Source organism: Schistocerca cancellata, chromosome 1, assembly GCF_023864275.1.
Source record: "Schistocerca cancellata isolate TAMUIC-IGC-003103 chromosome 1, iqSchCanc2.1, whole genome shotgun sequence".
Lineage (NCBI taxonomy): Eukaryota > Metazoa > Arthropoda > Insecta > Orthoptera > Acrididae > Schistocerca > Schistocerca cancellata.
The window spans coordinates 659,705,114-659,729,650 of record NC_064626.1 but is presented as its reverse complement, the minus strand read 5'-3'; the positions used below and the strand labels follow the sequence as shown (position 1 = coordinate 659,729,650).

General features: G+C 45.8%; 1 protein-coding gene across 1 annotated transcript in view; it reads right to left on the bottom strand.

Moving 5' to 3' along the window:
- The window catches only part of LOC126183633 (long-chain fatty acid transport protein 4-like), a 297,081-nt gene that overhangs the window by 95,461 nt on the left and 177,083 nt on the right, over positions 1-24,537 (bottom strand). Inside the window, exon 3 of the mRNA XM_049925758.1 lies at positions 10,250-10,487. Coding sequence (XP_049781715.1) covers positions 10,250-10,487 — 238 coding nt within the window. The remainder of the gene's footprint in view (positions 1-10,249; positions 10,488-24,537) is intronic.

Here is a 24,537-nt window from a genome sequence, read left to right as displayed (position 1 = left end):
CACACACTCCTGGAAATGGAAAAAAGAACACATTGACACCGGTGTGTCAGACCCACCATACTTGCTCCGGACACTGCGAAAGGGCTGTACAAGCAATGATCACACGCACGGCACAGCGGACACACCAGGAACCGCGGTGTTGGCCGTCGAATGGTGCTAGCTGCGCAGCATTTGTGCACCGCCCCCGTCAGTGTCAGCCTGTTTGCCATGGCATACGGAGCTCCATCGCAGTCTTTAACACTGGTAGCATGCCGCGACAGCGTGGACGTGAACCGTATGTGCAGTTGACGGACTTTGAGCGAGGGCGTATAGTGGGCATGCGGGAGGCCGGGTGGACGTACCGCCGAATTGCTCAACACGTGGGGCGTGAGGTCTCCACAGTACATCGATGTTGTCGCCAGTGGTCGGCGGAAGGTGCACGTGCCCGTCGACCTGGGACCGGACCGCAGCGACGCACGGATGCACGCCAAGACCGTAGGATCCTACGCAGTGCCGTAGGGGACCGCACCACCACTTCCCAGCAAATTAGGGACACTGTTGCTCCTGGGGTATCGGCGAGGACCATTCGCAACCGTCTCCATGAAGCTGGGCTACGGTCCCGCACACCGTTAGGCCGTCTTCCGCTCACGCCCCAACATCGTGCAGCCCGCCTCCAGTAGTGTCGCGACAGGCGTGAATGGAGGGACGAATGGAGACGTGTCGTCTTCAGCGATGAGAGTCGCTTCTGCCTTGGTGCCAATGATGGTCGTATGCGTGTTTGGCGCCGTGCAGGTGAGCGCCACAATCAGGACTGCATACGACCGAGGCACACAGGGCCAACACCCGGCATCATGGTGTGGGGAGCGATCTCCTACACTGGCCGTACACCACTGGTGATCGTCGAGGGGACACTGAATAGTGCACGGTACACCCAAACCGTCATCGAACCCATCGTTCTACCATTCCTAGACCGGCAAGGGAACTTGCTGTTCCAACAGGACAATGCACGTCCGCATGTATCCCGTGCCACCCAACGTGCTCTAGAAGGTGTAAGTCAACTACCCTGGCCAGCAAGATCTCCGGATCTGTCCCCCATTGAGCATGTTTGGGACTGGATGAAGCGTCGTCTCACGCGGTCTGCACGTCCAGCACGAACGCTGGTCCAACTGAGGCGCCAGGTGGAAATGGCATGGCAAGCTGTTCCACAGGACTACATCCAGCATCTCTACGATCGTCTCCATGGGAGAATAGCAGCCTGCATTGCTGCGAAAGGTGGATATACACTGTACTAGTGCCGACATTGTGCATGCTCTGTTGCCTGTGTCTATGTGCCTGTGGTTCTGTCAGTGTGATCATGTGATGTATCTGACCCCAGGAATGTGTCAATAAAGTTTCCCCTTCCTGGGACAATGAATTCACGGTGTTCTTATTTCAATTTCCAGGAGTATATATATATATATATATATATATATATATATATATATATATATATATATATATATATATTCTACTACTACAAAACTACGTTAAACCTTTAACTAATTACCCAGCTACTAACCTACTACCAAAAGTACAGAATTTATTCTCTGCTTGTACATTTAAGTTGTAGATGGTTGTCCCCGATACTGGTTCCGCCCTCATACCACCCCGGTCAACAGCCACAGTCTATTGGATCCCTTGGGCGTCGGCCAGCACGTCAGCAGCGTCTCCACCCATCAGTGTTACTTCTTAAAGTCCTTATTTCCATGAACACCTGCACCAACGCAATGCAGATTATTGGGACAGTATTTCACTCGGGGGTCGCCGACCTCAGTTATCCTCTACCCATCTGCAGAGAGCCTGGGTGGCAGCATGATGACTTCTGGTTGAATGCCTCGTGAAGTCATCCTTGGCCTTTCTGGATACTCAGCTGCAGTATCGTTCACGAAGCGCCATGTCCACCCACTCCTTAGTGCTGCTTTGCGATCCAGTGTCGTTAATACCTGACGTCCATTATTCGCCGCATCTTCATAGAGCGTGCAGTCCCACGATGTGTATTCTGGTGTGTCCACACTGCCGCAGGCGCAGGTATCATTCATCTATCTTATTAGTTTGTATAGATACGAGGCATAAGGGCCATGGCCAGTCAGGTAATGTATCATTCCACTCGATGGGTTAAGAAATCTCATTTTTAATGTCTTCCTGATGCCTGTGCCGGAGTTGTCCAATTCATTTTGCCACAGTTGTAATATTCCATCTTTTATTGCGTTTTTCGAATTGGTCTCTCATTTCCAAGCACTCTTCGTACTTCCATTTGATTGCCTTTCTTTAGCCAGTAAATGGCTCCCCTTTTCCTAATTTACTAGTCCAGTGAACATTTTCTTAGAATTACTAACAAAGCATCATTCGGTGTAGCGCAGTAGGCGCCCGTTGGTTCTTCTTACTTTTGAGGCTGGCTTCACTAACTGCAATCTATGAGCTCAAACGCTCGCACCATGTCCTACGCCTGATGCTAATACAGACTGGTGGTATACTCTGATTGTCTTCAAGGGGAGCCGAAACTGCCTATTTGCAATGGTTATAATTTTATTAATCAGGTTTGTACCTTTTTTGCCTGCTTCCTCTATATGATGTGCGAAGTTACGACGTTCGTCGAGAAATACCCCTAGATACCTCCTTACTGCACTTCTCCTAATCGTTACATCATTTAATTTTATTTAAGCGTTTCATACTAGGTTCCCTTTCAGCAGGAGGTACGTTGTTTTACGAAGTGCTAGTGACACCTTAACACGTAGACACCAGCCCTCAAGTTCGTGGAGGGCCACATTACATTTGTCTTCTACAACTCTCCTGGAGTCACCACTTACAACGAACACCCCGCCATCCGCAAATGCCGTCAGTCCGCTAGTGTTACCGCTGTCACGTAATTTCTGTAGTCTGGGCTCCAGTGCTAAATCCCAAAACTCCGGACCACACACATATCCCTGCGGACAGCCTTTTGTTATTGTCTTCGTTGTTTTCTTTCCTGGACGTGTTTTAGGCATGTTGCACGTGGCAATAATCTCTCAGGCAATTATCCCTAAGGCGACCACAGAAAGACGGTCACCATAGGTTATCGAAGGCGCCAGCAATATCAACCACCATCGCAAGAGTGTACTTAGAGTGAGTGTCTGTCACTAACGAGATTGCCTTATTAATAGCGTCTTCAGCTGACTTGCCTGTTCTAAACCCGTACTGGTGAGTGCTCATCCCGTGTAGCAGTCTGTGATCTTGTAATCTTTTGTACACTCCTGGAAATGGAAAAAAGATCACATTGACACCGGTGTGTCAGACCCACCATACTTGCTCCGGACACTGCGAGAGGGCTGTACAAGCAATGATCACACGCACGGCACAGCGGACATACCAGGAACCGCGGTGTTGGCCGTCGAATGGCGCTAGCTGCGCAGCATTTGTGCACCGCCGCCGTCAGTGTCAGCCAGTTTGCCGTGGCATACGGAGCTCCATCGCAGTCTTTAACACTGGTAGCATGCCGCGACAGCGTGGACGTGAACCGTATGTGCAGTTGACGAACTTTGAGCGAGGGAGTATAGTGGGCATGCGGGAGGCCGGGTGGACGTACCGCCGAATTGCTCAACACGTGGGGCGTGAGGTCTCCACAGTACATCGATGTTGTCGCCAGTGGTCGGCGGAAGGTGCACGTGCCCGTCGACCTGGGACAGGACCGCAGCGACGCACGGATGCACGCCAAGACCGTAGGATCCTACGCAGTGCCGTAGGGGACCGCACCGCCACTTCCCAGCAAATTAGGGACACTGTTGCTCCTGGGGTATCGGCGAGGACCATTCGCAACCGTCTCCATGACGCTGGGTACGGTCCCGCACACCGTTAGGCCGTCTTCTGCTCACGCCCCAACATCGTGCAGCCCGCCTCCAGTGGCGTCGCGACAGGCGTGAATGGAGGGACGAATGGAGACGTGTCGTCTTCAGCGATGAGAGTCGCTTCTGCCTTGGTGCCAATGATGGTCGTATGCGTGTTTGGCGCCGTGCAGGTGAGCGCCACAATCAGGACTGCATACGACCGAGGCACACAGGGCCAACACCCGGCATCATGGTGTGGGGAGCGATCTCCTACACTGGCCGTACACCACTGGTGATCGTCTAGGGGACACTGAATAGTGCACGGTACATCCAAACCGTCATCGAACCCATCGTTCTACCATTCCTAGACCGGCAAGGGAACGTGCTGTTCCAACAGGATAATGCACGTCCGCATGTATCCCGTGCCACCCAACGTGCTCTAGAAGGTGTAAGTCAACTACCCTGGCCAGCAAGATCTCCGGATCTGTCCCCCATTGAGCATGTTTGGGACTGGATGAAGCGTCGTCTCACGCGGTCTGCACGTCCAGCACGAACGCTGGTCCAACTGAGGCGCCAGGTGGAAATGGCATGGCAAGCCGTTCCACAGGACTACATCCAGCATCTCTACGATCGTCTCCATGGGAGAATAGCAGCCTGCATTGCTGCGAAAGGTGGATATACACTGTACTAGTGCCGACATTGTGCATGCTCTGTTACCTGTGTCTATGTGCCTGTGGTTCTGTCAGTGTGATCATGTGATGTATCTGACCCCAGGAATGTGTCAATAAAGTTTCCCCTTCCTGGGACAATGAATTCACGGTGTTCTTATTTCAATTTCCAGGAGTGTATAAAAGTTTTTTAGATGTCTTGATGAGAAGGTTCAAAAGACAAACTGGTCTGTAGGATCAGGATATCAATGGATCCTTATCTTGCCCTTTACTAATTATTATCACTTCAGCGTTCTTCCACGGCGTAGGGACCCTTCCTTGCAAGAGACACTCATTGTACAGAGAGCACAAGTAACTAATTGGTAACATAAGGCCTTTATTACTTCAGCAGGGATCCTGGAAATTTTTTGTTTTTGTTTTTCAGTCCTAAGGTTATTTGCCTAATTTCTTCTTGTGGGAACGCGTACACAAATTTATTGCTTCTGTATTCTTCCCATAACATTTCCCACACCTAAGCTTCAAATGGTTCAAATGGCTCTGAGCACTATGGGACTTAACATCTATGGTCATCAGTCCCCTAGAACTTAGAACTACTTAAACCTAACTAACCTAAGGACAGCACACAACACCCAGTCATCACGAGGCAGAGAAAATCCCTGACCCCGCCGGGAATCGAACCAGGGAAGCGAGAACGCTACCGCACGACCACGAGCTGCGGACCCACACCTAAGCTGTCTCGCCTTCTTCTCTATCGTCAGAAAATATTGTTTCCAGTACCAGGGCAGCTGACTGTTCCTAACTTTCTGTTACCGCCCCATCATTCATTTTGAGCGTGGATAAGACTGTTGGTGAACGTATTTTCTCGCAGACTATTTTATATTGTACACCCCATGAATCGGTTTCAAAATTAGCCGCCACGCTTACATAGTGCCACTTTTGTTTTCTACAACTCTTCCTTGAAACGTTGTTTAACATACGTGCAACCTTCGGAATTTTTCTTCTTGGACCCTGCTGCTCTGTTATAGCTTCTTGGCTCTTCTTGCTCCACGTTTTAATTTGTGCAGTGTCTCTGTCCAGATGCAAGGTACTCCTTTAGAATAACCTCTGCTCACAGTTGTCCATGTTTCCATTACTTTATGTACAGCCACTGTCAGTTCTTGCGCTTTAACATCTACATTATCACCCAGCGATGGACTTTCTGGACAGTAAAACACTCTTCTTAGTTCTTTCCAGTTAGTGTCCTTGATCTTATATTTGGGCCTTATGCGCACATTTTCTGTGGAGTCTTGCATTTTCCTTCCAGAGATGGTATCGTGTATGATATTGTGGTCACTCGATGTCAATCCACTCGCAACCTTGCAACCTTTTACACGGCGCGCCTCTGCCGTATTTGCTAAAGTGATGTCAATATTTGACGTTGCCCCGACCCTCCCTCCGTAGGTTGACGGATTGTGAGGTGCATTCAACATCTGTAGGCTGAGTACCATAACGGCTTCTTCTAGCTGTCTTCCATAGTCATGAGTCAGGCGGATATGCCACAATGCTGACTTCACTTTTGCATCAGTGGAGTACACAAGAGGCTTAGTTCGTCCTGAGTAACTAATATCCTTTAATCTTAGCACATACTCGTCGATCACATTATTAAAATGAAAATACAAGGAAACCAGGGTGCAGCTCTCCCTTCCGGTAACTTTTCCACGCAGATTACGTGTTCTGAGCAGTATTTTTATATTTTTGTCACTGTTATGGCCTGTTAAGTACTATTATTGCTACCATAGGACGTTGCTCTTGTGCGACTACTGGGCAGTTACTGGCATACTGGGGATCTTTCCGGCCTTCGTGCACTGTTCTTGGAGGCACAATACAACTAACTGCAACTCTCCTGCGAAACATCTAGCCTCTTGCAATACGCTGACACTTCTCGTGGCATTAAGGTGTCCTATCTTTATCTCCATTAGGGGTTACGCATATGTATTTGACGGTCTTGCTCTACTCGCCTGCAATCGAATGCTATACGAACGTGCGTCATCGCAAAGTGCTTGTACAACATACACTATGTGATCAAAAGTATCCGGACACCTGGCTCAAAATGACTTACAAGTTCGTGGCACCCTCCATCGGTAATACTGGATTTCAATTTGGTGTTCGCCCACCCTTAGCCTTGATGACAGCTTCCACTCTCGCAGGCTTACGTTAAATCAGGTGCTGGAAGGCTTCTTGGGGAATGGCAGCCCATTCTTCACGGAATGCTGTACTGAGGAGAGGTATCGATGTCGGTCGGTGAGGCCTGGCACGAAGTCAGAGTTTCAAAACATCCCAAAGCTGTTCTGCAGGATTCAGGTCAGGACTCTGTGTGCAGGCCAGTCCATTAAAGGGGCGTTATTGTCGTGTAACAACTCCGTCACAGGCCGTGCATTATGAACAGGTGCTCGTTCGTGTTGAAAGATGCAATAGCCATCCCCGAATTGCTCTTCAACAGTGGGACGCAAGAAGGTCCTTAAAACTTCAATGTAGGCTGTGCTGTCATAGTGCCACGCGAAACAACAAAGGGGTGCAAGACCCCTCCATGAAAAACACGACCACACAATAATACCACCGCCTCCGAATTTTCCTGCTGGCACTACACACGCTGGCAGATGAAGTTCACCGGGCATTCGCCATACCCACACCGTGCCATCGGATGGCCACATTGTGAACTGTGATTCGTCACGCCACATAACGTTTTTCCTCTGTTAAATCGTCCAATGTTTACACTCCTTACACCAAGCGAGGCGTCGTTTGACATTTACCGTCGTGATGTGTGCCTTATGAGCAGTCACTCGAACATGAAATCCAAGTTTTCTCACCTCCTGCCTAACTGTCATAGTACGTGCAGTGGATCCTGATGCAGTTTGGAATTCCTGTGTGATGGTCTGGATAGATGTCTGCCTATTACACATTACGACCCTCTACAACTGTCGGCAGTGTCGGTCAGTCAACAGACGAGGTCGGCCTGTACGCTATTGTGCTGTAAGTGTCCTTTCACGTTTCCACTTCACTATCACACCGGAAACAGTGACCTAGGGATGTTTATGAGTGTGGAAATCTCGCGTACGGATGTATGACACAAGTGACACCCAACCACCTGACCACGTTCGAAGTCCGTCCGAGTTCCGCGGAGCGCCCCAGTCTGTTCTCTCACAATGTGTAATGACTACTGCTGTCGCTGATACGGAGTACCTGGTAGTAGGTGGCAGCACAAAGCACCTAATATGAAAAACGTATGTTTTTGGGGGTGTCCGGATACTTTTGATCACATAGTGTATCTAAGGAGAATGATTCATTTCTTCTGGCAGAAGCCTGCTTCAGTATCGTCTCCAGTTTTTCTACTTATGTTGGCAAATTGTCCATTCTGAGATGGATTCACTCTACGAAATTAGGTACAGGAAAAGTAATATACTCCCCTTCTGGATGCTAATACCTCACTAGACGTCTTAACGCTGTAGTAAGCTCATCGGCACTTCCAGGCTCCTTAGTTACATAACGAAACTTTCTGGCAGATTAAAACTGTGTGCCGGACCGAGACTCGAACTCGGGACCTTTGCCTTTCGCTGGCAGAAGTAAAGCTGTGAGGACGGGGCGTGAGTCGTGCTTGGGTAGCTCAGTTGGTAGAACACTTGCCCGCGAAAGGCAAAGGTCCCGAGTTCGAGTCTCGGTCCGGCACACAGTTTTAATCTTCCAGAAAGTTTCATATCAGCGCACACTCCGCTGCAGAGTGAAAATCTCATTCTGGAAGTTACATAACGTTTCCTGTGCTTTCATAGGTCGGTCGCGGATCTATTACGGTCTGTGTTTTACTTCTTTGTTGTAGGTGTTTGTTACCTGTACGAACTGGCTCTGAGTCTCTAAATGTTTTTGTTGCACATTCACATCCTGCATTGGTAAATCTTCTTTTACTTCTGTAGGCAGTGCAGTGTATTCCTCTGGATATGTGCTGTCGCATTCTACGTACAACTGCCCAGTTGTGTCACCAAATCCTGATCGCCTATATCATATATCACTCCTACATCTGTATCTAATGTTGCTTCTCTATTATACCACGTAGTTCTGAATTTTCGCCAAAAACTCCTTTCCAGCTTTTTCGCAGAAGCGGTTTTAGGCGCTTCAGTCCGAAACCGCGTTGCTGCTACAGTCGCAGGTTCGAATCCTGCCTCGGGCACGGATGTGTGTGATGTCCTTAGGTTAGTTAGGCTTAAGTAGTTCTAAGTCTAGGGGACTGATGACCTCAGATGGTAAGTCCCATAGTGCTTAGAGCCATTTGAACCATTTTTTTTCGGAGATGCATGATGCTCTAATTCAGCCTGTGTCGCACGTTCTGTTCTATGGTTCTTCCTGCTCACTTTTTGCTAGAAATTCAGTCGCTCTTTCGGCGTCCCTCCTCCTTCTCGATGGTGATTTACGTTTCTTACCTATACGGCACTTGACGGCGTCATTAGAATCCTCACTACTTGCTAGTGTTATGGGACGCCTACCCGTAATCCGTTCTGAAAATCTGCCCTGTTAGGAGGGTTTGATACGTGTGACATTCGTCTCTGTTCACTTTGCGTTGTTTTACGAGGGTTGGAACTTATTTATTTAGAGCTCGTACAAAATAAATAAGTTCAAAATGATTCAAATGGCTCTGAGCACTATGGGACTAAACTTCAGAGGTCATCAGTCCCCTAGAACTTAGAAGTACTTAAACCTAACTAACCTAAGGACATCACACACATCCATGCCCGAGGCAGGATTCGAACCTGCGACCGCAGCGGTCACGCGGTTCCAGACTGTAGCGGCTAGAACCGCTCGGCCACACCGGCCGGCAAAATAGATAAGTGTTTCAAAGTTTTACTGACCTTCAGAGTAGTCACCAGCATGGTGTATAAACCGTTGCCAGCGATGTGGAAGTCAGGATACTCTTAGCAGTGCCACTTGCGTTGGCAGTTCGAGTGGGGCGGTCTATTGAGCGACGAATTTGCAGCAGATCTGAAGCGAATGCCGTAAAGTGCGTTCCCTTCAGTTTAGAAATGGAGGTGAACTCACGAGGGCTTGAGTCAGGGGACTGCAGTAGGTGGTATAGCACTTAGCAGCCCCATCTGTCAGCTGGCACTGTACGTGCTTGAGCATTGTCCTGCAAAATGATGGTCAGGTCCTGCAGAAAGTGTCATCACTTCTGTCTCTAAACTGGTCGTAGGTTTTGTTCCAAAAATGAACAGCATAGAGACGCAAGTAATGACACTTTCTGCAGGACCTGACCGCCATTTTGCAGGACAATGCTCAAGCATGTACAGAGCAATCTGTTACTGATTTCTTTGACTGATGGGGCTGCGTGGGGCTGCTAAGAGCTATACCACCTACTGCACTCCCCTGACTTAAGCCCTCGTGAGTTCAACTCGATTTCTAAACTGGTGGAAACACACTTCACGGCATTCGCTTCAGAACTGCTACAAATTCGTCGGGCAATAGACCGCGCCGCTCGAACTGCCAACACAACTGGCATAGTTAAAGAGTATCCTACGACTTCCGCATCGCTGGCAAAGGCTTATACACCATCCTGGTGACTACTTTGAAGGTCAGTAAAACTTTGAAACACGTTTCTATTTTGTATGAGCCGTAAATAAAAAGTTGCCACTATTAAAGTTCCAACCCTCGTATCTCTACATTTACGTGGCGCACACACACTATGATAGGAATACACAGGATAAGAAAAAGCGGGGAAAACATTAGAAAATACTTGTCACTCACCAGAAGCGAATTCATCTCCAAAGATAACGGCTCTGGCCGCGCAGACCTTGAGCGTGTGCAGCAGGGACTGCTTCCTCAGATTGTGATTGATGAGGGCGGTGACGAGCCCGATCCGCGCCATGCCCAGCCACAGTCCCACGTACTCCACGCAGTTACCCAGCATCAGCGCCACCACGTCCCCTTTGTGGTAACCCTCCGCCTCCAGCGCATTCGCCACCTTCAGACTATACTTGTGCAGCTGAAAAATTCAAAAGTATATTTCACTGACTTGTAGCAAATGAATTTTATACTGTAAGTATGCTTTAGAATTCGGTTTACTTCCAGTACGAGCTTATTCGAACTACTGACAAGTTAGTACAAAATGGGATCTAAATGTTTTCGATCTTATTCTGCACCATCGGCTATAAGGTAGTCTCTTTCGGAGAGAATGCAACGTTCCCAACACGTCCTCCGCAGTTAAAATGCATCCTGAAAGTCTTACTTGTTACGGTGTTTAGTAAGCTCTTCGATTCCTCCATTGTTTCAAGTCTTCGGCCCTTCAATTGGAACTTCGCCTTCGAGAAAGGGAACAAGAAACACGATGCTAAGTCTGGTTACGGTTTTTACTCCAGAATACAATACATGAATAACGCTGGCCAAATATGGTCGTACATTATCATGCTGCTGCACCCAGTCGCTCTTAGGACATTATCGTGGATGTTTTCTCCCCATATCGTCCCTCAAACCTCTTATAACACCACAAAAGAGCCCTTAAAATTAAAATGGCTCTAAACACTATGGGACTTAACATCTGAGGTCATCAGTACCCTAGACTTAGAACTACTTAAACCTAACTAACCTAAGGACATCACACACATCAATGTCCGAATCAGGATTCGAACCTGCGACCGTAGCAGCAGCGCGGTTCCGGACTGAAGCGCCTAGAACCGCTCGGCCACAGCGGCCGGCAGAACCCTTCATTTGCCATAAGTCAACGAGGGGACGAACTCATAATAAACAATCCCGTGAATATGTACAAGTACAGATCAACATGGCCTTTTTTGCCGGAGGTGAATACGGACTCATCCATTGCTAAGATTTCTGCTTTTTCCTCACTAGTGACAGCCTCTGAAAGAAAGTTTCAATCGTCTTGAAGCTGTTGTTTAAGCTTCCTGTAGACTTCTACGCTATGTTGCTTCTGATAATCTTTAAGCAGTCTTGGCACAAACCTTTGCTGGTGTGAGGCCGGTTGAGGGCCTACCGGACCGGTCGTCATCATCAGTAGATGTTTACTCGTTTCTGCACGCTTATACCAGTCAAAACTCTGAATCTGAACCTGGTAGCCCTGGGGCAAATACATAAAGTGGGACACCTTCCCCTTCCTACTTGCCTTACTCCCAGCTCACCCCATTCCCAACTCAACAATAAGACACTGTCTTACACCATTACCCCAGCCGCTCTTTTCCCACTTTTGTCGAAAAGCGATATAAGTAAGAAAAACTGGAAAAAAAACGGTCAAGTGTCAGTAGGACTCGCGTTCTGAGGATTGTGCACAAACTTAATTATGCATGCAGACAGTTCATCTACAGGTTTTGACGACTGACTTTGCGAGTGGTAAAATATGTGACATAAATGGCTGGCTGTATCTTAAGATTGCACTGGCCGGCCGAAGTGGCCGTGCGGTTAAAGGCGATGCAGTCTGGAACCGCAAGACCGCTACGGTCGCAGGTTAGAATCCTGCCTCGGGCATGGATGTTTGTGATGTCCTTAGGTTAGTTAGGTTTAACTAGTTCTAAGTTCTAGGGGACTAATGACATCAGAAGTTGAGTCCCATAGTGCTCAGAGCCATTTGAACCATTATGATTGCACTGCTTAGAAGCTTAAACATTTTACACGGACAAGGGTCCGTAAACCTTAATATCTGACATAAATCTCGATTTGATATCCTTACCCGTTCCTGAGAAAAAGGGGACTTAACAGACGGACAGACAAAAAGTGATCCTATTAAGGACTCCGTTTTTACCGATTGGGTTACGGAACCTTAAAAACCGTCATCTTATTTGAAATACTTTCGCGAAGCGAAATACAATTTTAACAATTTCTCCCTGATTTATCCACATATGAAACAGCTATTCGTCCCTGCATCATTGCACGTAGTAAATATTGCACATTAACTGACGTACATTTTAACTGAATACGAAACTAAACTCTTTCTTACAGAAACTTGATTTAACTGGTAAGGCAATACTCTTACGTTCAGAATAAAAAGATGAAAAACTAATTAACTAATTAAAAAATTGAATAATGTCAGAGTAAGTGAAATAGTATCTATTACTGTTACTGCAAGACGAAACAAGAAGGAATAGCTAACTGCAAAATAGTATGCAAGTGTGACTGTCCATGTAAAACTGTAAACCGCTAATTAAATGTGTTTGCTTAGTGACCAAAATTCTGGACTTACTTAAATGAGGTTTTCCTCATTCTTGTATGTATAAAACAGTACATTACTTCAGAGAAAATCAGTATTTCGTGCTCTAACATTTTCCGCATAACTTACGAATCTAGATCTTCATCTATACTCTGGGAATCACTGTAAACTGCGTGTCAGATCGTATCTTGTATTGAACCATAAATTGAAGTCTGTTCCTCTTCTCTTCGGATGGAGCATGGAAAGAATGAATGATTCCGCTTCTCTGTGCTAGCCGTTATATCCATAATTTTATTTGCACACGGAAGGGACTGGAGAACATTCGTGGTTTCTACGCTGAAAGAGGAGTGTTGTTTTCCGAGCACGTTCTAGGGAGAAAGAAATGGCTCTGAGCACTATGGGACTTAACGTCTGAGGTCATCAGTCCCCTAGAACTTAGAACTACTTAAACCTAACTAACCTAAGGACTTCACACACATCCATGCCCGAGGCAGAATTCGAACCTGCGACTGTAGCAGCCGCGCGGTTCCGGACTGAAGCGCCTAGAACCGCTCGGCCACAACGGCCGGCTACACTCTCAAAGCCAGACAAACAAACCTGTCCCCTTTCGCGCCGTCTTTCTCCTATCGATAGTATTTCTAAACCAAATATATGATCTCGTTTCATTGTAGAACGTAAGTATTTCTTAAACTATTTTCAGCTTGGCATAAATAAAACGCCCAGCTTTTGTAACAGCCGTAGGTTGAGTTACACATATCAGGACGGCTTTATCTAAAGTCAACATTAGCTGTGCCGGAAACAAACGTCGTGAGAAAAGTTCATTGAAAACTTAAGTTTTCCATTTTTCAGATCTGCATCACGGGCAGTAAATATATAAAAAAACTTATATTAGTAAGTATGCGTCTTTAACATACTTCATACCTTAAAACGACATATTTAATTGAAAGTAAATGATGTCAATCATTGGATGAAAAAGTGTTACTTTAAACCCAGTTAAGGGATCTGTCTGCCTCTTGTCTTCGCGAAACTTGTCGATGTGGTTCTCTACAGCTTTAATTCGTTTGTTGGTCAATTTACACTGAATGGCCCGTCTTTCGCGTGCTGAAAGTTTCGTGAAGAAGTCTGTCACATGGTCCTTTGAGACAAGCTGTTTCTGAGATCAACCGAGTGATACATCGCAGTGAGAAGGCAAAGGACTCGCATTCGGGAAGATGGCGGTTCAGATCCTCGTCCTCCCATCCACATTGAGATTTTCCGTGATTTGCCCTCAGATCACCAAAGGCAAATTCAGGGATGGTTTCTTTGAAAAACAAACGGCCCATCTCCTTACATCTTCTTTCCCTATCCGAATTCCCGTTCTGTGCCTAATGACCTCGACGTCGACGGGTCGTTAAACCCAAGTCTGCCATCTTTGTTTAAGCCTTAGTTGATGTATTAATTCTTTCCAGCTGTTTATACTGAATCTGAAAAGGGGAAGATCGTGTTTTTAAGACCTATTGCTACACTTCGTTCACTACATTTCTTAGTATTGCAAATTACGAGGGGCGTCCTATAAGTAACGCAACACTTTTTCCTTGACCAGTTTCGGCTGAAAAAATACACGATTTGGGGCATCGTGCAATATTACTGCTTCAGCCCCTTACAGTTTCATGAATTTCGGATTGGTGGCGGCGCTATACGTAGACTTCAAAATGGCGTCTGCAACGGAGGTGCGTTCAAAGCAGAGAGCTGTTATTAGTTTCTTTTGCGGGAGAACCAGAGGATCGGAGATATTCATAGGCACTTAGAGAATGGCAGTGATCAAAAGCACGGTGAGTCGTTGGGCGAGGCTTCTGTACAACTGGAGATCTCTGTTGGTAGTGCTGACACACTCGTCAGCTAGTTGGGGTACTCAAAGGCGTGTGCCCGCTGGGTTCCTCGACGCCTAACAGAAGACCATAAATACCAACAAAGGTCCATCTGTGCTTGCACGTTACGAGACTGACTGCAACAATTTTTTGTCGAACATCTACACAGGCGATGAAACGTGGGTTCATCACTTGGAATCGGAAGCAAAACGACAATCCAATTAGTGGTGCCACACCACCTCTCCTCCGAAAAAAAAATAGTTCAATGCCGCACCCTCAGTTGATAAAGTCATGGCGTCGGTCTTCTGGGACTCTGAAGGGGTTATTCTATTTCGTGTCCTCCCTCATGGTGCAACGGTCAATTCTGAAGTGTATTGTACTACCCTCATGAAACTGAAGAAGCGATTACAGCTTGTACGCCACGAAATGCAAACGAACTACGTGCTCTCTATGACAACGCAGGGCTAACACAAGTCTGCGCCGCACTCGAGAGGAGCCCTCAAAACTTCACTGGACTGTTCCTCCTCATCCACACTACATCCCGGATCTCGTACATTCCGACTTCCATCTGTTTGGCACAATGAAGGACACACTCTACGGGAAGCAGTACGTGGATGGTGGGGAGGTTATTGATGCAGCAAGACGACAGCTCCAACATCGACCAGTATAGTGGTATCGTGCGGGCATACAGGCCTTCCCAGTAAGGTGGCGCAAGTCCGTCGCATTGAACGGAGATTACATTGAAAAATAGGGTTTTGTAGACAAAAGCGGGAAGAATAATACGATGTACTGGAATCCTGAATAAAATAAACCAGATTTCAGAAAAAAAATGTGTTGCAAAACGCCCCACGTACGTCTGTCAGAGTCTAGGAACGTTAATGTATCTCAATATATATATATATATATATATATATATATATATATATATATATATATATATATATATATATACGAATGTCAGTTAATTGACTGTGTAGAACGAAAGGAGTTAGATATGAGCAAATGCTTCGGACAAGTTTATGACGGGCATCCGTCATGAGTAGCGTCTACAATGGTATGCAAAACAGTATCAAGTAACATTTTAAATTTAGTCCATAAACGCTCCAATGCATTGTGTTGGAACATATGAAACTATATACATATATATACAGGGTGTTACAAAAAGGTACGGCCAAACTTTCAGGAAACATTCCTCACACACAAATAAAGAAAAGATGTTATGTGGACATGTGTCCGGAAACGCTTAATTTCCATGTTAGAGCTCATTTTAGTTTCGTCCACCTACGCTTAATGGAGCACGTTATCATGATTTCATACGGGATACTCTACCTGTGCTGCTAGAACATGTGCCTTTACAAGTACGACACAACATGTGGTTCATGCACGATGGAGCTCCTGCACGTTTCAGTCGAAGTGTTCGTACGCTTCTCAACAACAGATTCGGTGACCGATGGATTGGTAGAGGCGGACCAATTCCATGGCCTCCACGCTCTCCTGACCTCAACCCTCTTGACTTTCATTTATGGGGGCATTTGAAAGCTCTTGTCTACGCAACCCCGGTACCAAATGTAGAGACTCTTCGTGCTCGTGTTGTGGACGGCTGTGATACAATACGCCATTCTCCAGGGCTGCATCAGCGCATCAGGGATTCCATGCGACGGAGGGTGGATGCATGTATCCCTGCTAACGGAGGACATTTGGAACATTTCCTGTAACAAAGTGTTTGAAGTCACGCTGGTACGTTGTGTTGCTGTGTGTTTCCATTCCATGATTAATGTGATTTGAAGAGAAGTAATAAAATGAGCTCTAATATGGAAAGTAAGCGTTTCCGGACACATGTTCACATAACATATTTTCTTTCTTTGTGTGTGAGGAATGTTTCCTGAAAGTTTGGCCGTACCTTTTTGTAACACCCTGTATAATCCGCAAGGCACAAGCCAATTGACGTGTGTTGAGAATACTTATGAAACGACTACTGTTCGTTCCTTCCCTGTTACATTCGTAATTAGCGCATGGGAGAATTGTTAGCGGTAAATCTCTGTACGGGCTCTAAATCGTCTGATTGTCTCGTTCTGGTAATTTCGGAGACGTGTATAGAAGAAATTAATATGGTCTTCTACTCTTCCTGGAACTTACTCTCAAGTATTTCAATAGCAAACCTTTCTGAGATAAGTAAAGGTTGTCTTTTAGTGTCTGCCTCTGGTCTGTTGAGTATGTAACGCTCTCTCGCCGGCTTGTATGATCTTGTAAAAAACCGCGCCGCTCTTTGTCGGATGTTTTCTGTGTCTACTATAAATTCAACCTGATGAGGGTCCCAGACTGATGTGCAATACTCAAGATTTGGTCAGGCAAATGTTTTGTAAGCCGCCTCTTGCGAGGTTGAATTACATTTCTTTTAGGTTCCTCCTAAGAATCTCAGCGTGGCTTCTGCTTTCTTTACAGTTTGTTTTCACTTTAGGTTTCTCTGCACTTCTAAGTATTTTACGGTAGTTATTGTTTCCAGGGATTTGTCGCTATTAGTGTAGTCTAATAGTAATGGATATTTTTTCGCCTATCCACGAGCAAATAAGTTCCGTTTATTTACGTACAGGGTCAACTGCTAAGGCGGGACCACACTGAGCGCGCCGCGCCGCGCTGCGCAAAACGGCTGTGCGCGGCTCTGCGCGCTCAGTGTGGACGGCGAACCGCGCTGCGCCGCGTCGTGCCGCGCCGCGCAGTTTTCCGGGTGTTGTCGGTACATCAAAGGAAGTGTCACGTTTGCGCTAGAGATGGGGGATCCGCTCTTGAACTGATTCATAGAGTTGAATCTTTCAAAGGAGTGAACAATCAGTGATTCAGAAAAAAAGAACGGTAGCTCCAAACGTTTCCCACGGCAGAGAGAGAGGGAGACGGAGCATATCAGCAGCACCTCTGCTGGTCACAGCACAGTGCACGCCACACAACACAGCCAGTGCCGGCCTCTGCCCTGCTTCTACCTTGGCTGCCTGCATTGTGCAGTGCCCCATTGGATTTTGTGTTTCACATATGCCATGCCGTCTCTGTGCGTCGTCTGCCGCGTGCATTGTCTGGCGCAGCTTAACTTCGCATCGCACTCTGTCGGCGATCGTTTCAGTCGCACGTCCTACCCTCTGGGCAGTTGATGCGAGCAACAGGACAGAGAGCCACCTAGCGGATAACATAGGAACTACTTGCAACAACCTGCTCGCAAGGGAACGGACGATTTGTCTCGGAGCGGGTGAGTTCACCGCTCCCCCCACCCTCGGAACTCGCCCGCTCAACGCTCACCCCACCGTTCTCGACTCTAGCCAGAGCGTTGAGCAAAGCAACTCAGGTGTCACTCTGGTCTCTGCGGTCTTAGCTCACGCAGTAATACAGCTCGCAGCTCGACCTGCTCGACTCAGTGCTTCTGCATCGGAGTTCGTCTCTACTGGATATTGTTCTTTGTAGTAATACCGCTATGTATATTACATTATTATGTTATGTATACATCATTTGTTTTTATTTTATTTTTATTTGTTTAAACTGATCAGATTAGGTTCCTGACGACTCCTCTTACTATAGGATTTTTATTATGGACACTCGAATTTACGCTATAATTACGAGCGAACCGATAAACGTATCGCAAAATGTGATACACCAATATTTTCGTTGTTTTATTCTGTGTAAGGCTACATGCAGCACTTTCGTTTTACAGTCAAATTTATTTTTTTTTTCTTATTCTGGTACGGATTTTGCGATTTTAGGCGTCTTCGGAAGGAAACGTTCACTTTAAAAATATATGGCTTGCGATGTATTTGTATGAGGTTAATGAAATTTTAATACATTATAGCCAAATATATTGTTAATGTAAATCTCAAGTTACAACATTTTCCGATCACCCAAAAAACCACGATAGTGCAAAATATATCAATAATCAAAAACTTTGTCATATCGTGGAAATTTCAATAAACAATACAAAATTCTTACTCATTATCTGTGTTACTTCAAAATAGGATCAAATAAGATCAAAATACAGGTATAGTACTGGAATAAACCAAGTTTAAAGGGCAATGTTCCTTCCATTTATTTTCTATTGTAAATGAGTGATGAGTCATGAAAAAGAGCTAATTCATTTCAGGGAGTGAACAGTTCTGATCCGATCTCTGAAAAGAACAGTTTTGCCCATCTCTAGTTTGCGCGCGCTCAGTTTAGACGGAGCTTCGGCTCGCTCCATCTTCAGACCGTGCGCGCGCTCCAAGTGGAACACAGTGCGCGCCTCGGAGCGGCGGGGCGGGGCACGGACGGCGCACTCCCCTCTGTTAACAGCTGTGCGCGGGGTGCAGCAGCGCGCCGCAGACGGCGCGGCGCGCTCAGTGTGAACCCGCCTCTAGGCTATCCACCGATCGCCTACCCTCTGCAGCTCTTCCTGCAACTGCCTACAGTAACATAATCCTGAATCCATTCACAAATCTGGTCCTATACTCGGTAAGGTCGTAATTTTGTTCAGTAAACGAAAGAGCAGAACTGTGTCAAACGGCTTCCGGGCGTTAAGGAACGCCGCACAAAGTAGGCCAACGTTGCCTACGGCGATACACGTATCATGAACGAACAAAATGTGAGTTTAACGAGTTTTATGTTTGCACAAACACTGATTTATGTAGAAGAAATTTTCGTTTCCCAAAAACGTCTAACACGTGAGATAAGTGAGCATAAAACAAGTCCCATAATTCTACAACAGTTTAACGTCAGCATAGAGGCCTATAATCACGTGCACCAGTCCTTGGACCCATCTTTAAAGCGGGAATGGGGGTGACGTTTCTCTACCACGAAGGACTTATCCGAACGGGACAGAAATCGGTAGATGTGACGTACTTGTACAGAGAAAGAAATGATTACAGTTTCAGAGAAATGGATAATTTATTCAACAGAAAGAGCATCACAAATTGAGGAAATCAAAACGCGTTGGTCCACATCTAGCCATTATGCATGCAGCTTTTCGTCTTGGCTTTGATTCATAAGATTTGTTGGATGTCCTCCTAAGGGATACCGTGCCAAATTCTGTCCAGTTGGGGCATTAGATCGTCAAAATCTCGAGCTAGTCGGAGGGCGCTACTCATAGTGTTCCGAATGTTCTCAATTAGGGAGAGAACCGGCGAGCTCGCTGGCCAAGGTAGGGTCTGAGAGCACGAAGACAAGCGGTAGAAACTCGAGCCGTGTGCCGAAAGCAGTTACCTTGCTGAAATGAAATGTAGGCCCATTCTGACTTGCCATGAAGAGCAAGCAAGCGGAGCGTAGAATATAGTCAACGCATCACTACTGCGCTGTAAGCGTGCCGCGGATGACAACCAAAGAGGTCCTGCTATGAAATGAAATGCTACCCCAGAACCTCACTCCTGGCCGTACGGCGGGTGACAGACAGGTTAGTATCCCATGTCTGCCCACGGTGTCTCCAGATATGTCTTCGCTGATCATCGGGGTTCAGTTAGAAGCGAAACTCGTCACTGAAGACAATTATACGCCAGCAATGAGATTCCAGGCCGAAAACATGCCTGGACCAGACAGCGATGAGATACCAATCTGACTGTCGCCCACATGGTGAGCGTTTCCACTGCTTGTTTTCCTGCTTGCCAGACCCTATCTTGGCCAGCAAGCTCGCCGATTCTCTCCCCAATTGAGAACGTTTGGAACATACGGGCAGGTCCCTTCACCCAGATTGGGATTTTGATGATCTACCGCCCCAACTGGATAGAATTTGGCACTACATCCTTGAGGAGGACAAAAAATGGTTCAAATGGCTCTGAGCACTATGGGACTTAACTTCTAAGGTCATCAGTCCCCTAGAACTTAGAACTACTTAAACCTAACTAACCTAAGGACATCACACACATCCATGCCCGAGGCAGGATTCGAACCTGCGACCGTAGCGGTCACGCTGGAGGAGGACATCTAGAAGCTCTTATCAATCAAAGCCAAGCCGAATAACTGCTTGCATAAGGGCCACGTGGACCAGCGCGTTTTGACTTGCTCAATTTGTGAAGCTCTTTCTCTTGAATAAATGATCCAGTTTTTATGAAATTGTAATCATGTGTTTGCCTGTACATGTACATCACATGCACCGATTTCTGTCCCGTTCGGATAATTACTTATCTCAGTATCTGCCATTGCGGCGTTCGTGTGAAGATGCGATGATTCAAAGATTTTCCGCGGTGAAATAATTTCGGAAGGCCTCCTCGCCGTCATCTTTCGGCGCTACATTTTTATTCAGAACGGTTGGGACAATTTTGGTTTCAAATTCATTGAACACTTCTCCCATTGTTCGCCTTAAGCCATTTCGACTTCGTTAATCTTTTGCGATTGTTATATACGGCTGACGCCAATTCTCTTCGCTTACGTTTGCAACTTTCTAATGCTGCTACGGACCCATCATGCCTTAAAACCTTGCTCGGCACATATTTGTCTAAGGAGTATTGAAAACGCCTATGAATTTCCTCTATTCGTGCTCCCCTCTTCGTCCTCAGAGTTAAACAGTTGTGATGACTATTGAGATACTATGTAATATGCTAAGCAATTAATATTTTCTTCCCTTTGTTCATATTTCTTGTCACACTCGTAGGCACCGATATTATAGAAGACCGTGGTCTAGGGGCGCCGTCACGGTAGCTCAGAGTGTTCGGTCAGGGGGCTGGTTGCGTCTTTGATTAGAAATCAAAACGCACTCGAACCAGAGTTCAAACCCCGCCACCGCTTAAATTTTCAATAAAAATTATCAGCTTTGGCTGCCGAAGACTTCCAGCCTAAGAAGACACCCTCATTCTGCCAACGGCCTTGTCAAAGAGAGCGGAGGAGCGAACAGAGGTTCAGGATATTCTCTTGCCCTTGAGTTGGGAAACTGCCCCTAAGGGCGGAAGAATCAGCACTGAGCAACGGCACGAGGATGCACAAGGCAATGGAAATACAGACAATATGTATCCACAGGACGTGTGATCTGTAATTGAAAAGTGTCATGATGATCTCTCCATTGGAAAAAGATTCCAGACTAGCCCCCCATTTGGGTTTCCGGGAGAGGACTGCCAAGGGGGAAGTAATCATGCGAAAAAGTCTGAATAACCAACGAAGGATAACTTTATCCGAGTCTGGCGTGGAATGTCAGAAGTTTGAACGTCGAAGGAAACTAGAAAATCTGAAAAGGGAAATGCATGACTCGATCTAGATAGACTGGGGGTCAGTGAAGTGAAATGGAAAGAAGACAAGGAATTCTGGAGGAGTACAGGGTAATATCAAAAGCATCAGAAATTGGTATAACGGTTTTAGGATTCATTATGAATAGGACGGTAGGGCAAATGGTGAGTTACTGTGAACAATTCAGTGTTAGGGTTTTCTCATCAGATTTGATAGCAAACCAACACAGACAATGATAGTTCAGGTATACATGCCGACGTCGAAACCTGAATATGATGGGGTAGAGAAAGTATATGAGGATACTGAACGAGTAACGCAGTACGAAAGGAAGATGAAAATCTTAAGTCTTGGGGGACTGGCATACGGCTGTAGAAGGAGTATAAGAAAAGGTTACGGGAGAATAACTGCTTGGTACTAGGAACGAGAGAAGAGAAAGACTGAGTTCTTCAATAAATTTCAACTAGTAATAGCTGATCAAGAATCACAAGAGGAGATATACTTGGAAAAGGCCGGGAGATAATGGAAGATTTCATTTAGATTACATAATGGTCAGACAGAGATTCTAAAATCAGATACTGGATTGTAAGGCGTACCCACGAGTAAATATAGACTCGGATCACAATGTAGTAGTGATGAAGAGTAGACTGAAGTCTTAAGAGACTAGTCAGGACGAAGCATTACTCAAATAAGTGGGATACGGAGGTACTAAGGAATGAAGAGACACGTTTGAAGTTCTCTAAGGCTGTATATACAGGAATAGGGAATAGCTCAGTAGGCAGCTCTGTTGGAGAGGAATGGACATCTCTAAAAAGGGCAGTCAGAGAAGTTGGAAAGAAAAACATATGTACAAAGAAGTAACTGCGAAGAGACCACGGGTAACTTAAGAAATACTTCAGCTGATCGATGAAAGAAGGAAATACAAAAATGTTCAGGGAAAAACCGGAATACAGGAAGACATGGCGCTGAGGAATGAAACAAATAGGAAGTGCAGGGAAGCTAAGAAGAAATGGCTGCATGAAAAATGTGAAGAAATGGAAAAAGAAATGATTTCCAAGAGGAATGACTCGGCATATACAAAAGTCGAAACAACCTTCGGTGAAATTAAAAGTAAGGTTGGTAACATTAAGAGTGCAACGGGAATTCCACTGTTAAATGCAGGGGACAGAGCGGATAGGTGGAAAGAGTACATTAAAGGCCTCTATGAGGTGGGAGACTTGTTCGATGACATGACTGAATAAGAAACATGAGTCGATTTAGAATAGATACGGGATCCAGTAGTATAATCAGAATTCAAAAAGAGCTTTGGATAATTTAAGATTAAATAAGGCAGTAGGAACACATAACAGTCCATTAGAGTTTCAAAAACCATTGCGGGAAGTGGTGACGAAACGACTATTCACGTTGGTGTGTAGAATGTATGAGTCTGGCGATGACTTTTGGAAAAATATCATCCACATAATTCGGAAGACTTCAAGAGCTGACAACGTCGAGAATTATCGCACAATCAGCTTAAAAGCTCATGCATCCAAGTTGCTGAGTAGAATAATATACAGATGGAAAGGAAAATAGAGAATCCATTAGCTGACGATCATTTTGGTTTTAAGAAAGATAACGACACCAGAGAGACAGGTCTGACGTTACGGTTAATAATGGAAGCAAGACTAAAGAAAAAGCAAGACGTGTTCATAGGATCCGTCGACCTGGAAAAATCATTCGACAATGTTAAATGGTACAAGATGTTCGATTTTCTGAGGAAAGTAGGAGTCAGCTATAGGGAGAGACGGGTAATATACAACATGTACAAGAGCCAAAAGGGAGTAATAAGAGTAGAGGACTAAGAACGAAGTGCTCGGATTGAGAAGGGTGTATGACACGGACGTAGTGTCTCGCCCCTGTTGTTCCATCTATAGATCTAAGAGGCTATGATGGAAATAAAAGAAATGTTCAAAGAGTGGGATTAAAATTCAGGGTGAAAGGATCTCAAAGATAAGATTCGCTGATGTTACTGCTATCCACGGTGAAAGTGAAGAATTACAGCATATGCTGAATGGAGTGAACTTTCTAACGAGTAAAGAACACGGATTGAATGCAAATCTAAGAAAGACGAAAGTAATGAGAAGTAGCAGAAATGAGAACAGCGAGAAACTTGACATCATAATTGGAGATCACAGCGTAAAAGAAGGTTAGGAATTTTGCTACATACGCAGCAAAGTGACCCATGATGGATAGAACAAGGACATAAAAAGCAGACTAGCACATGGGCCTTACTGCGGGGAAGAAATTTCTGAGAATGTATGTTTGAAGCACAGCGCTGTATGGAAGTGAAACATGGACTGTGGGAAAACCGGAACAGGAGAGAATCGAAGCTTTTGATATGTGGTGCAACAGACGACTGTTGAAAATTAGGTAGACGGGTAATGTAAGGAATGACGAGGTTCTCCGCAGAATTTGAAAGGGAAGGAATATGTGGAAAACTCTGACATGAAGAAGGGACAACATGATAGGACATCTGTTAAGACATCAAGGAATAACATCCATGGTATTAGAGGGGGCTGTAGAGCGTGAGAACTGTAGAGGAAGACAGAAATTGGAATACATCCAGGAAATATTTCCGGCAATTAACTGTGGATGTAGGTTGCAAGTGCTAATCTGAGAGAAGAGGTTGGCACAGGAGAAGAATTCGTGGTGGGCCGCATCAGACCAGTCAGAAGATGGATCACTCAAAGAAAAGTCAATGATGCTCTTCCGTACGTCATTTGTTTCGAAATGTTCGGGTCTGTTTATTGCAGGAGCTTTAAGACGTTGCTGTCACTAGTTGGTTCTCTATCTCTCTATTCGAATTTTCATATAGATATCACACGAAACCCCTATCTCTG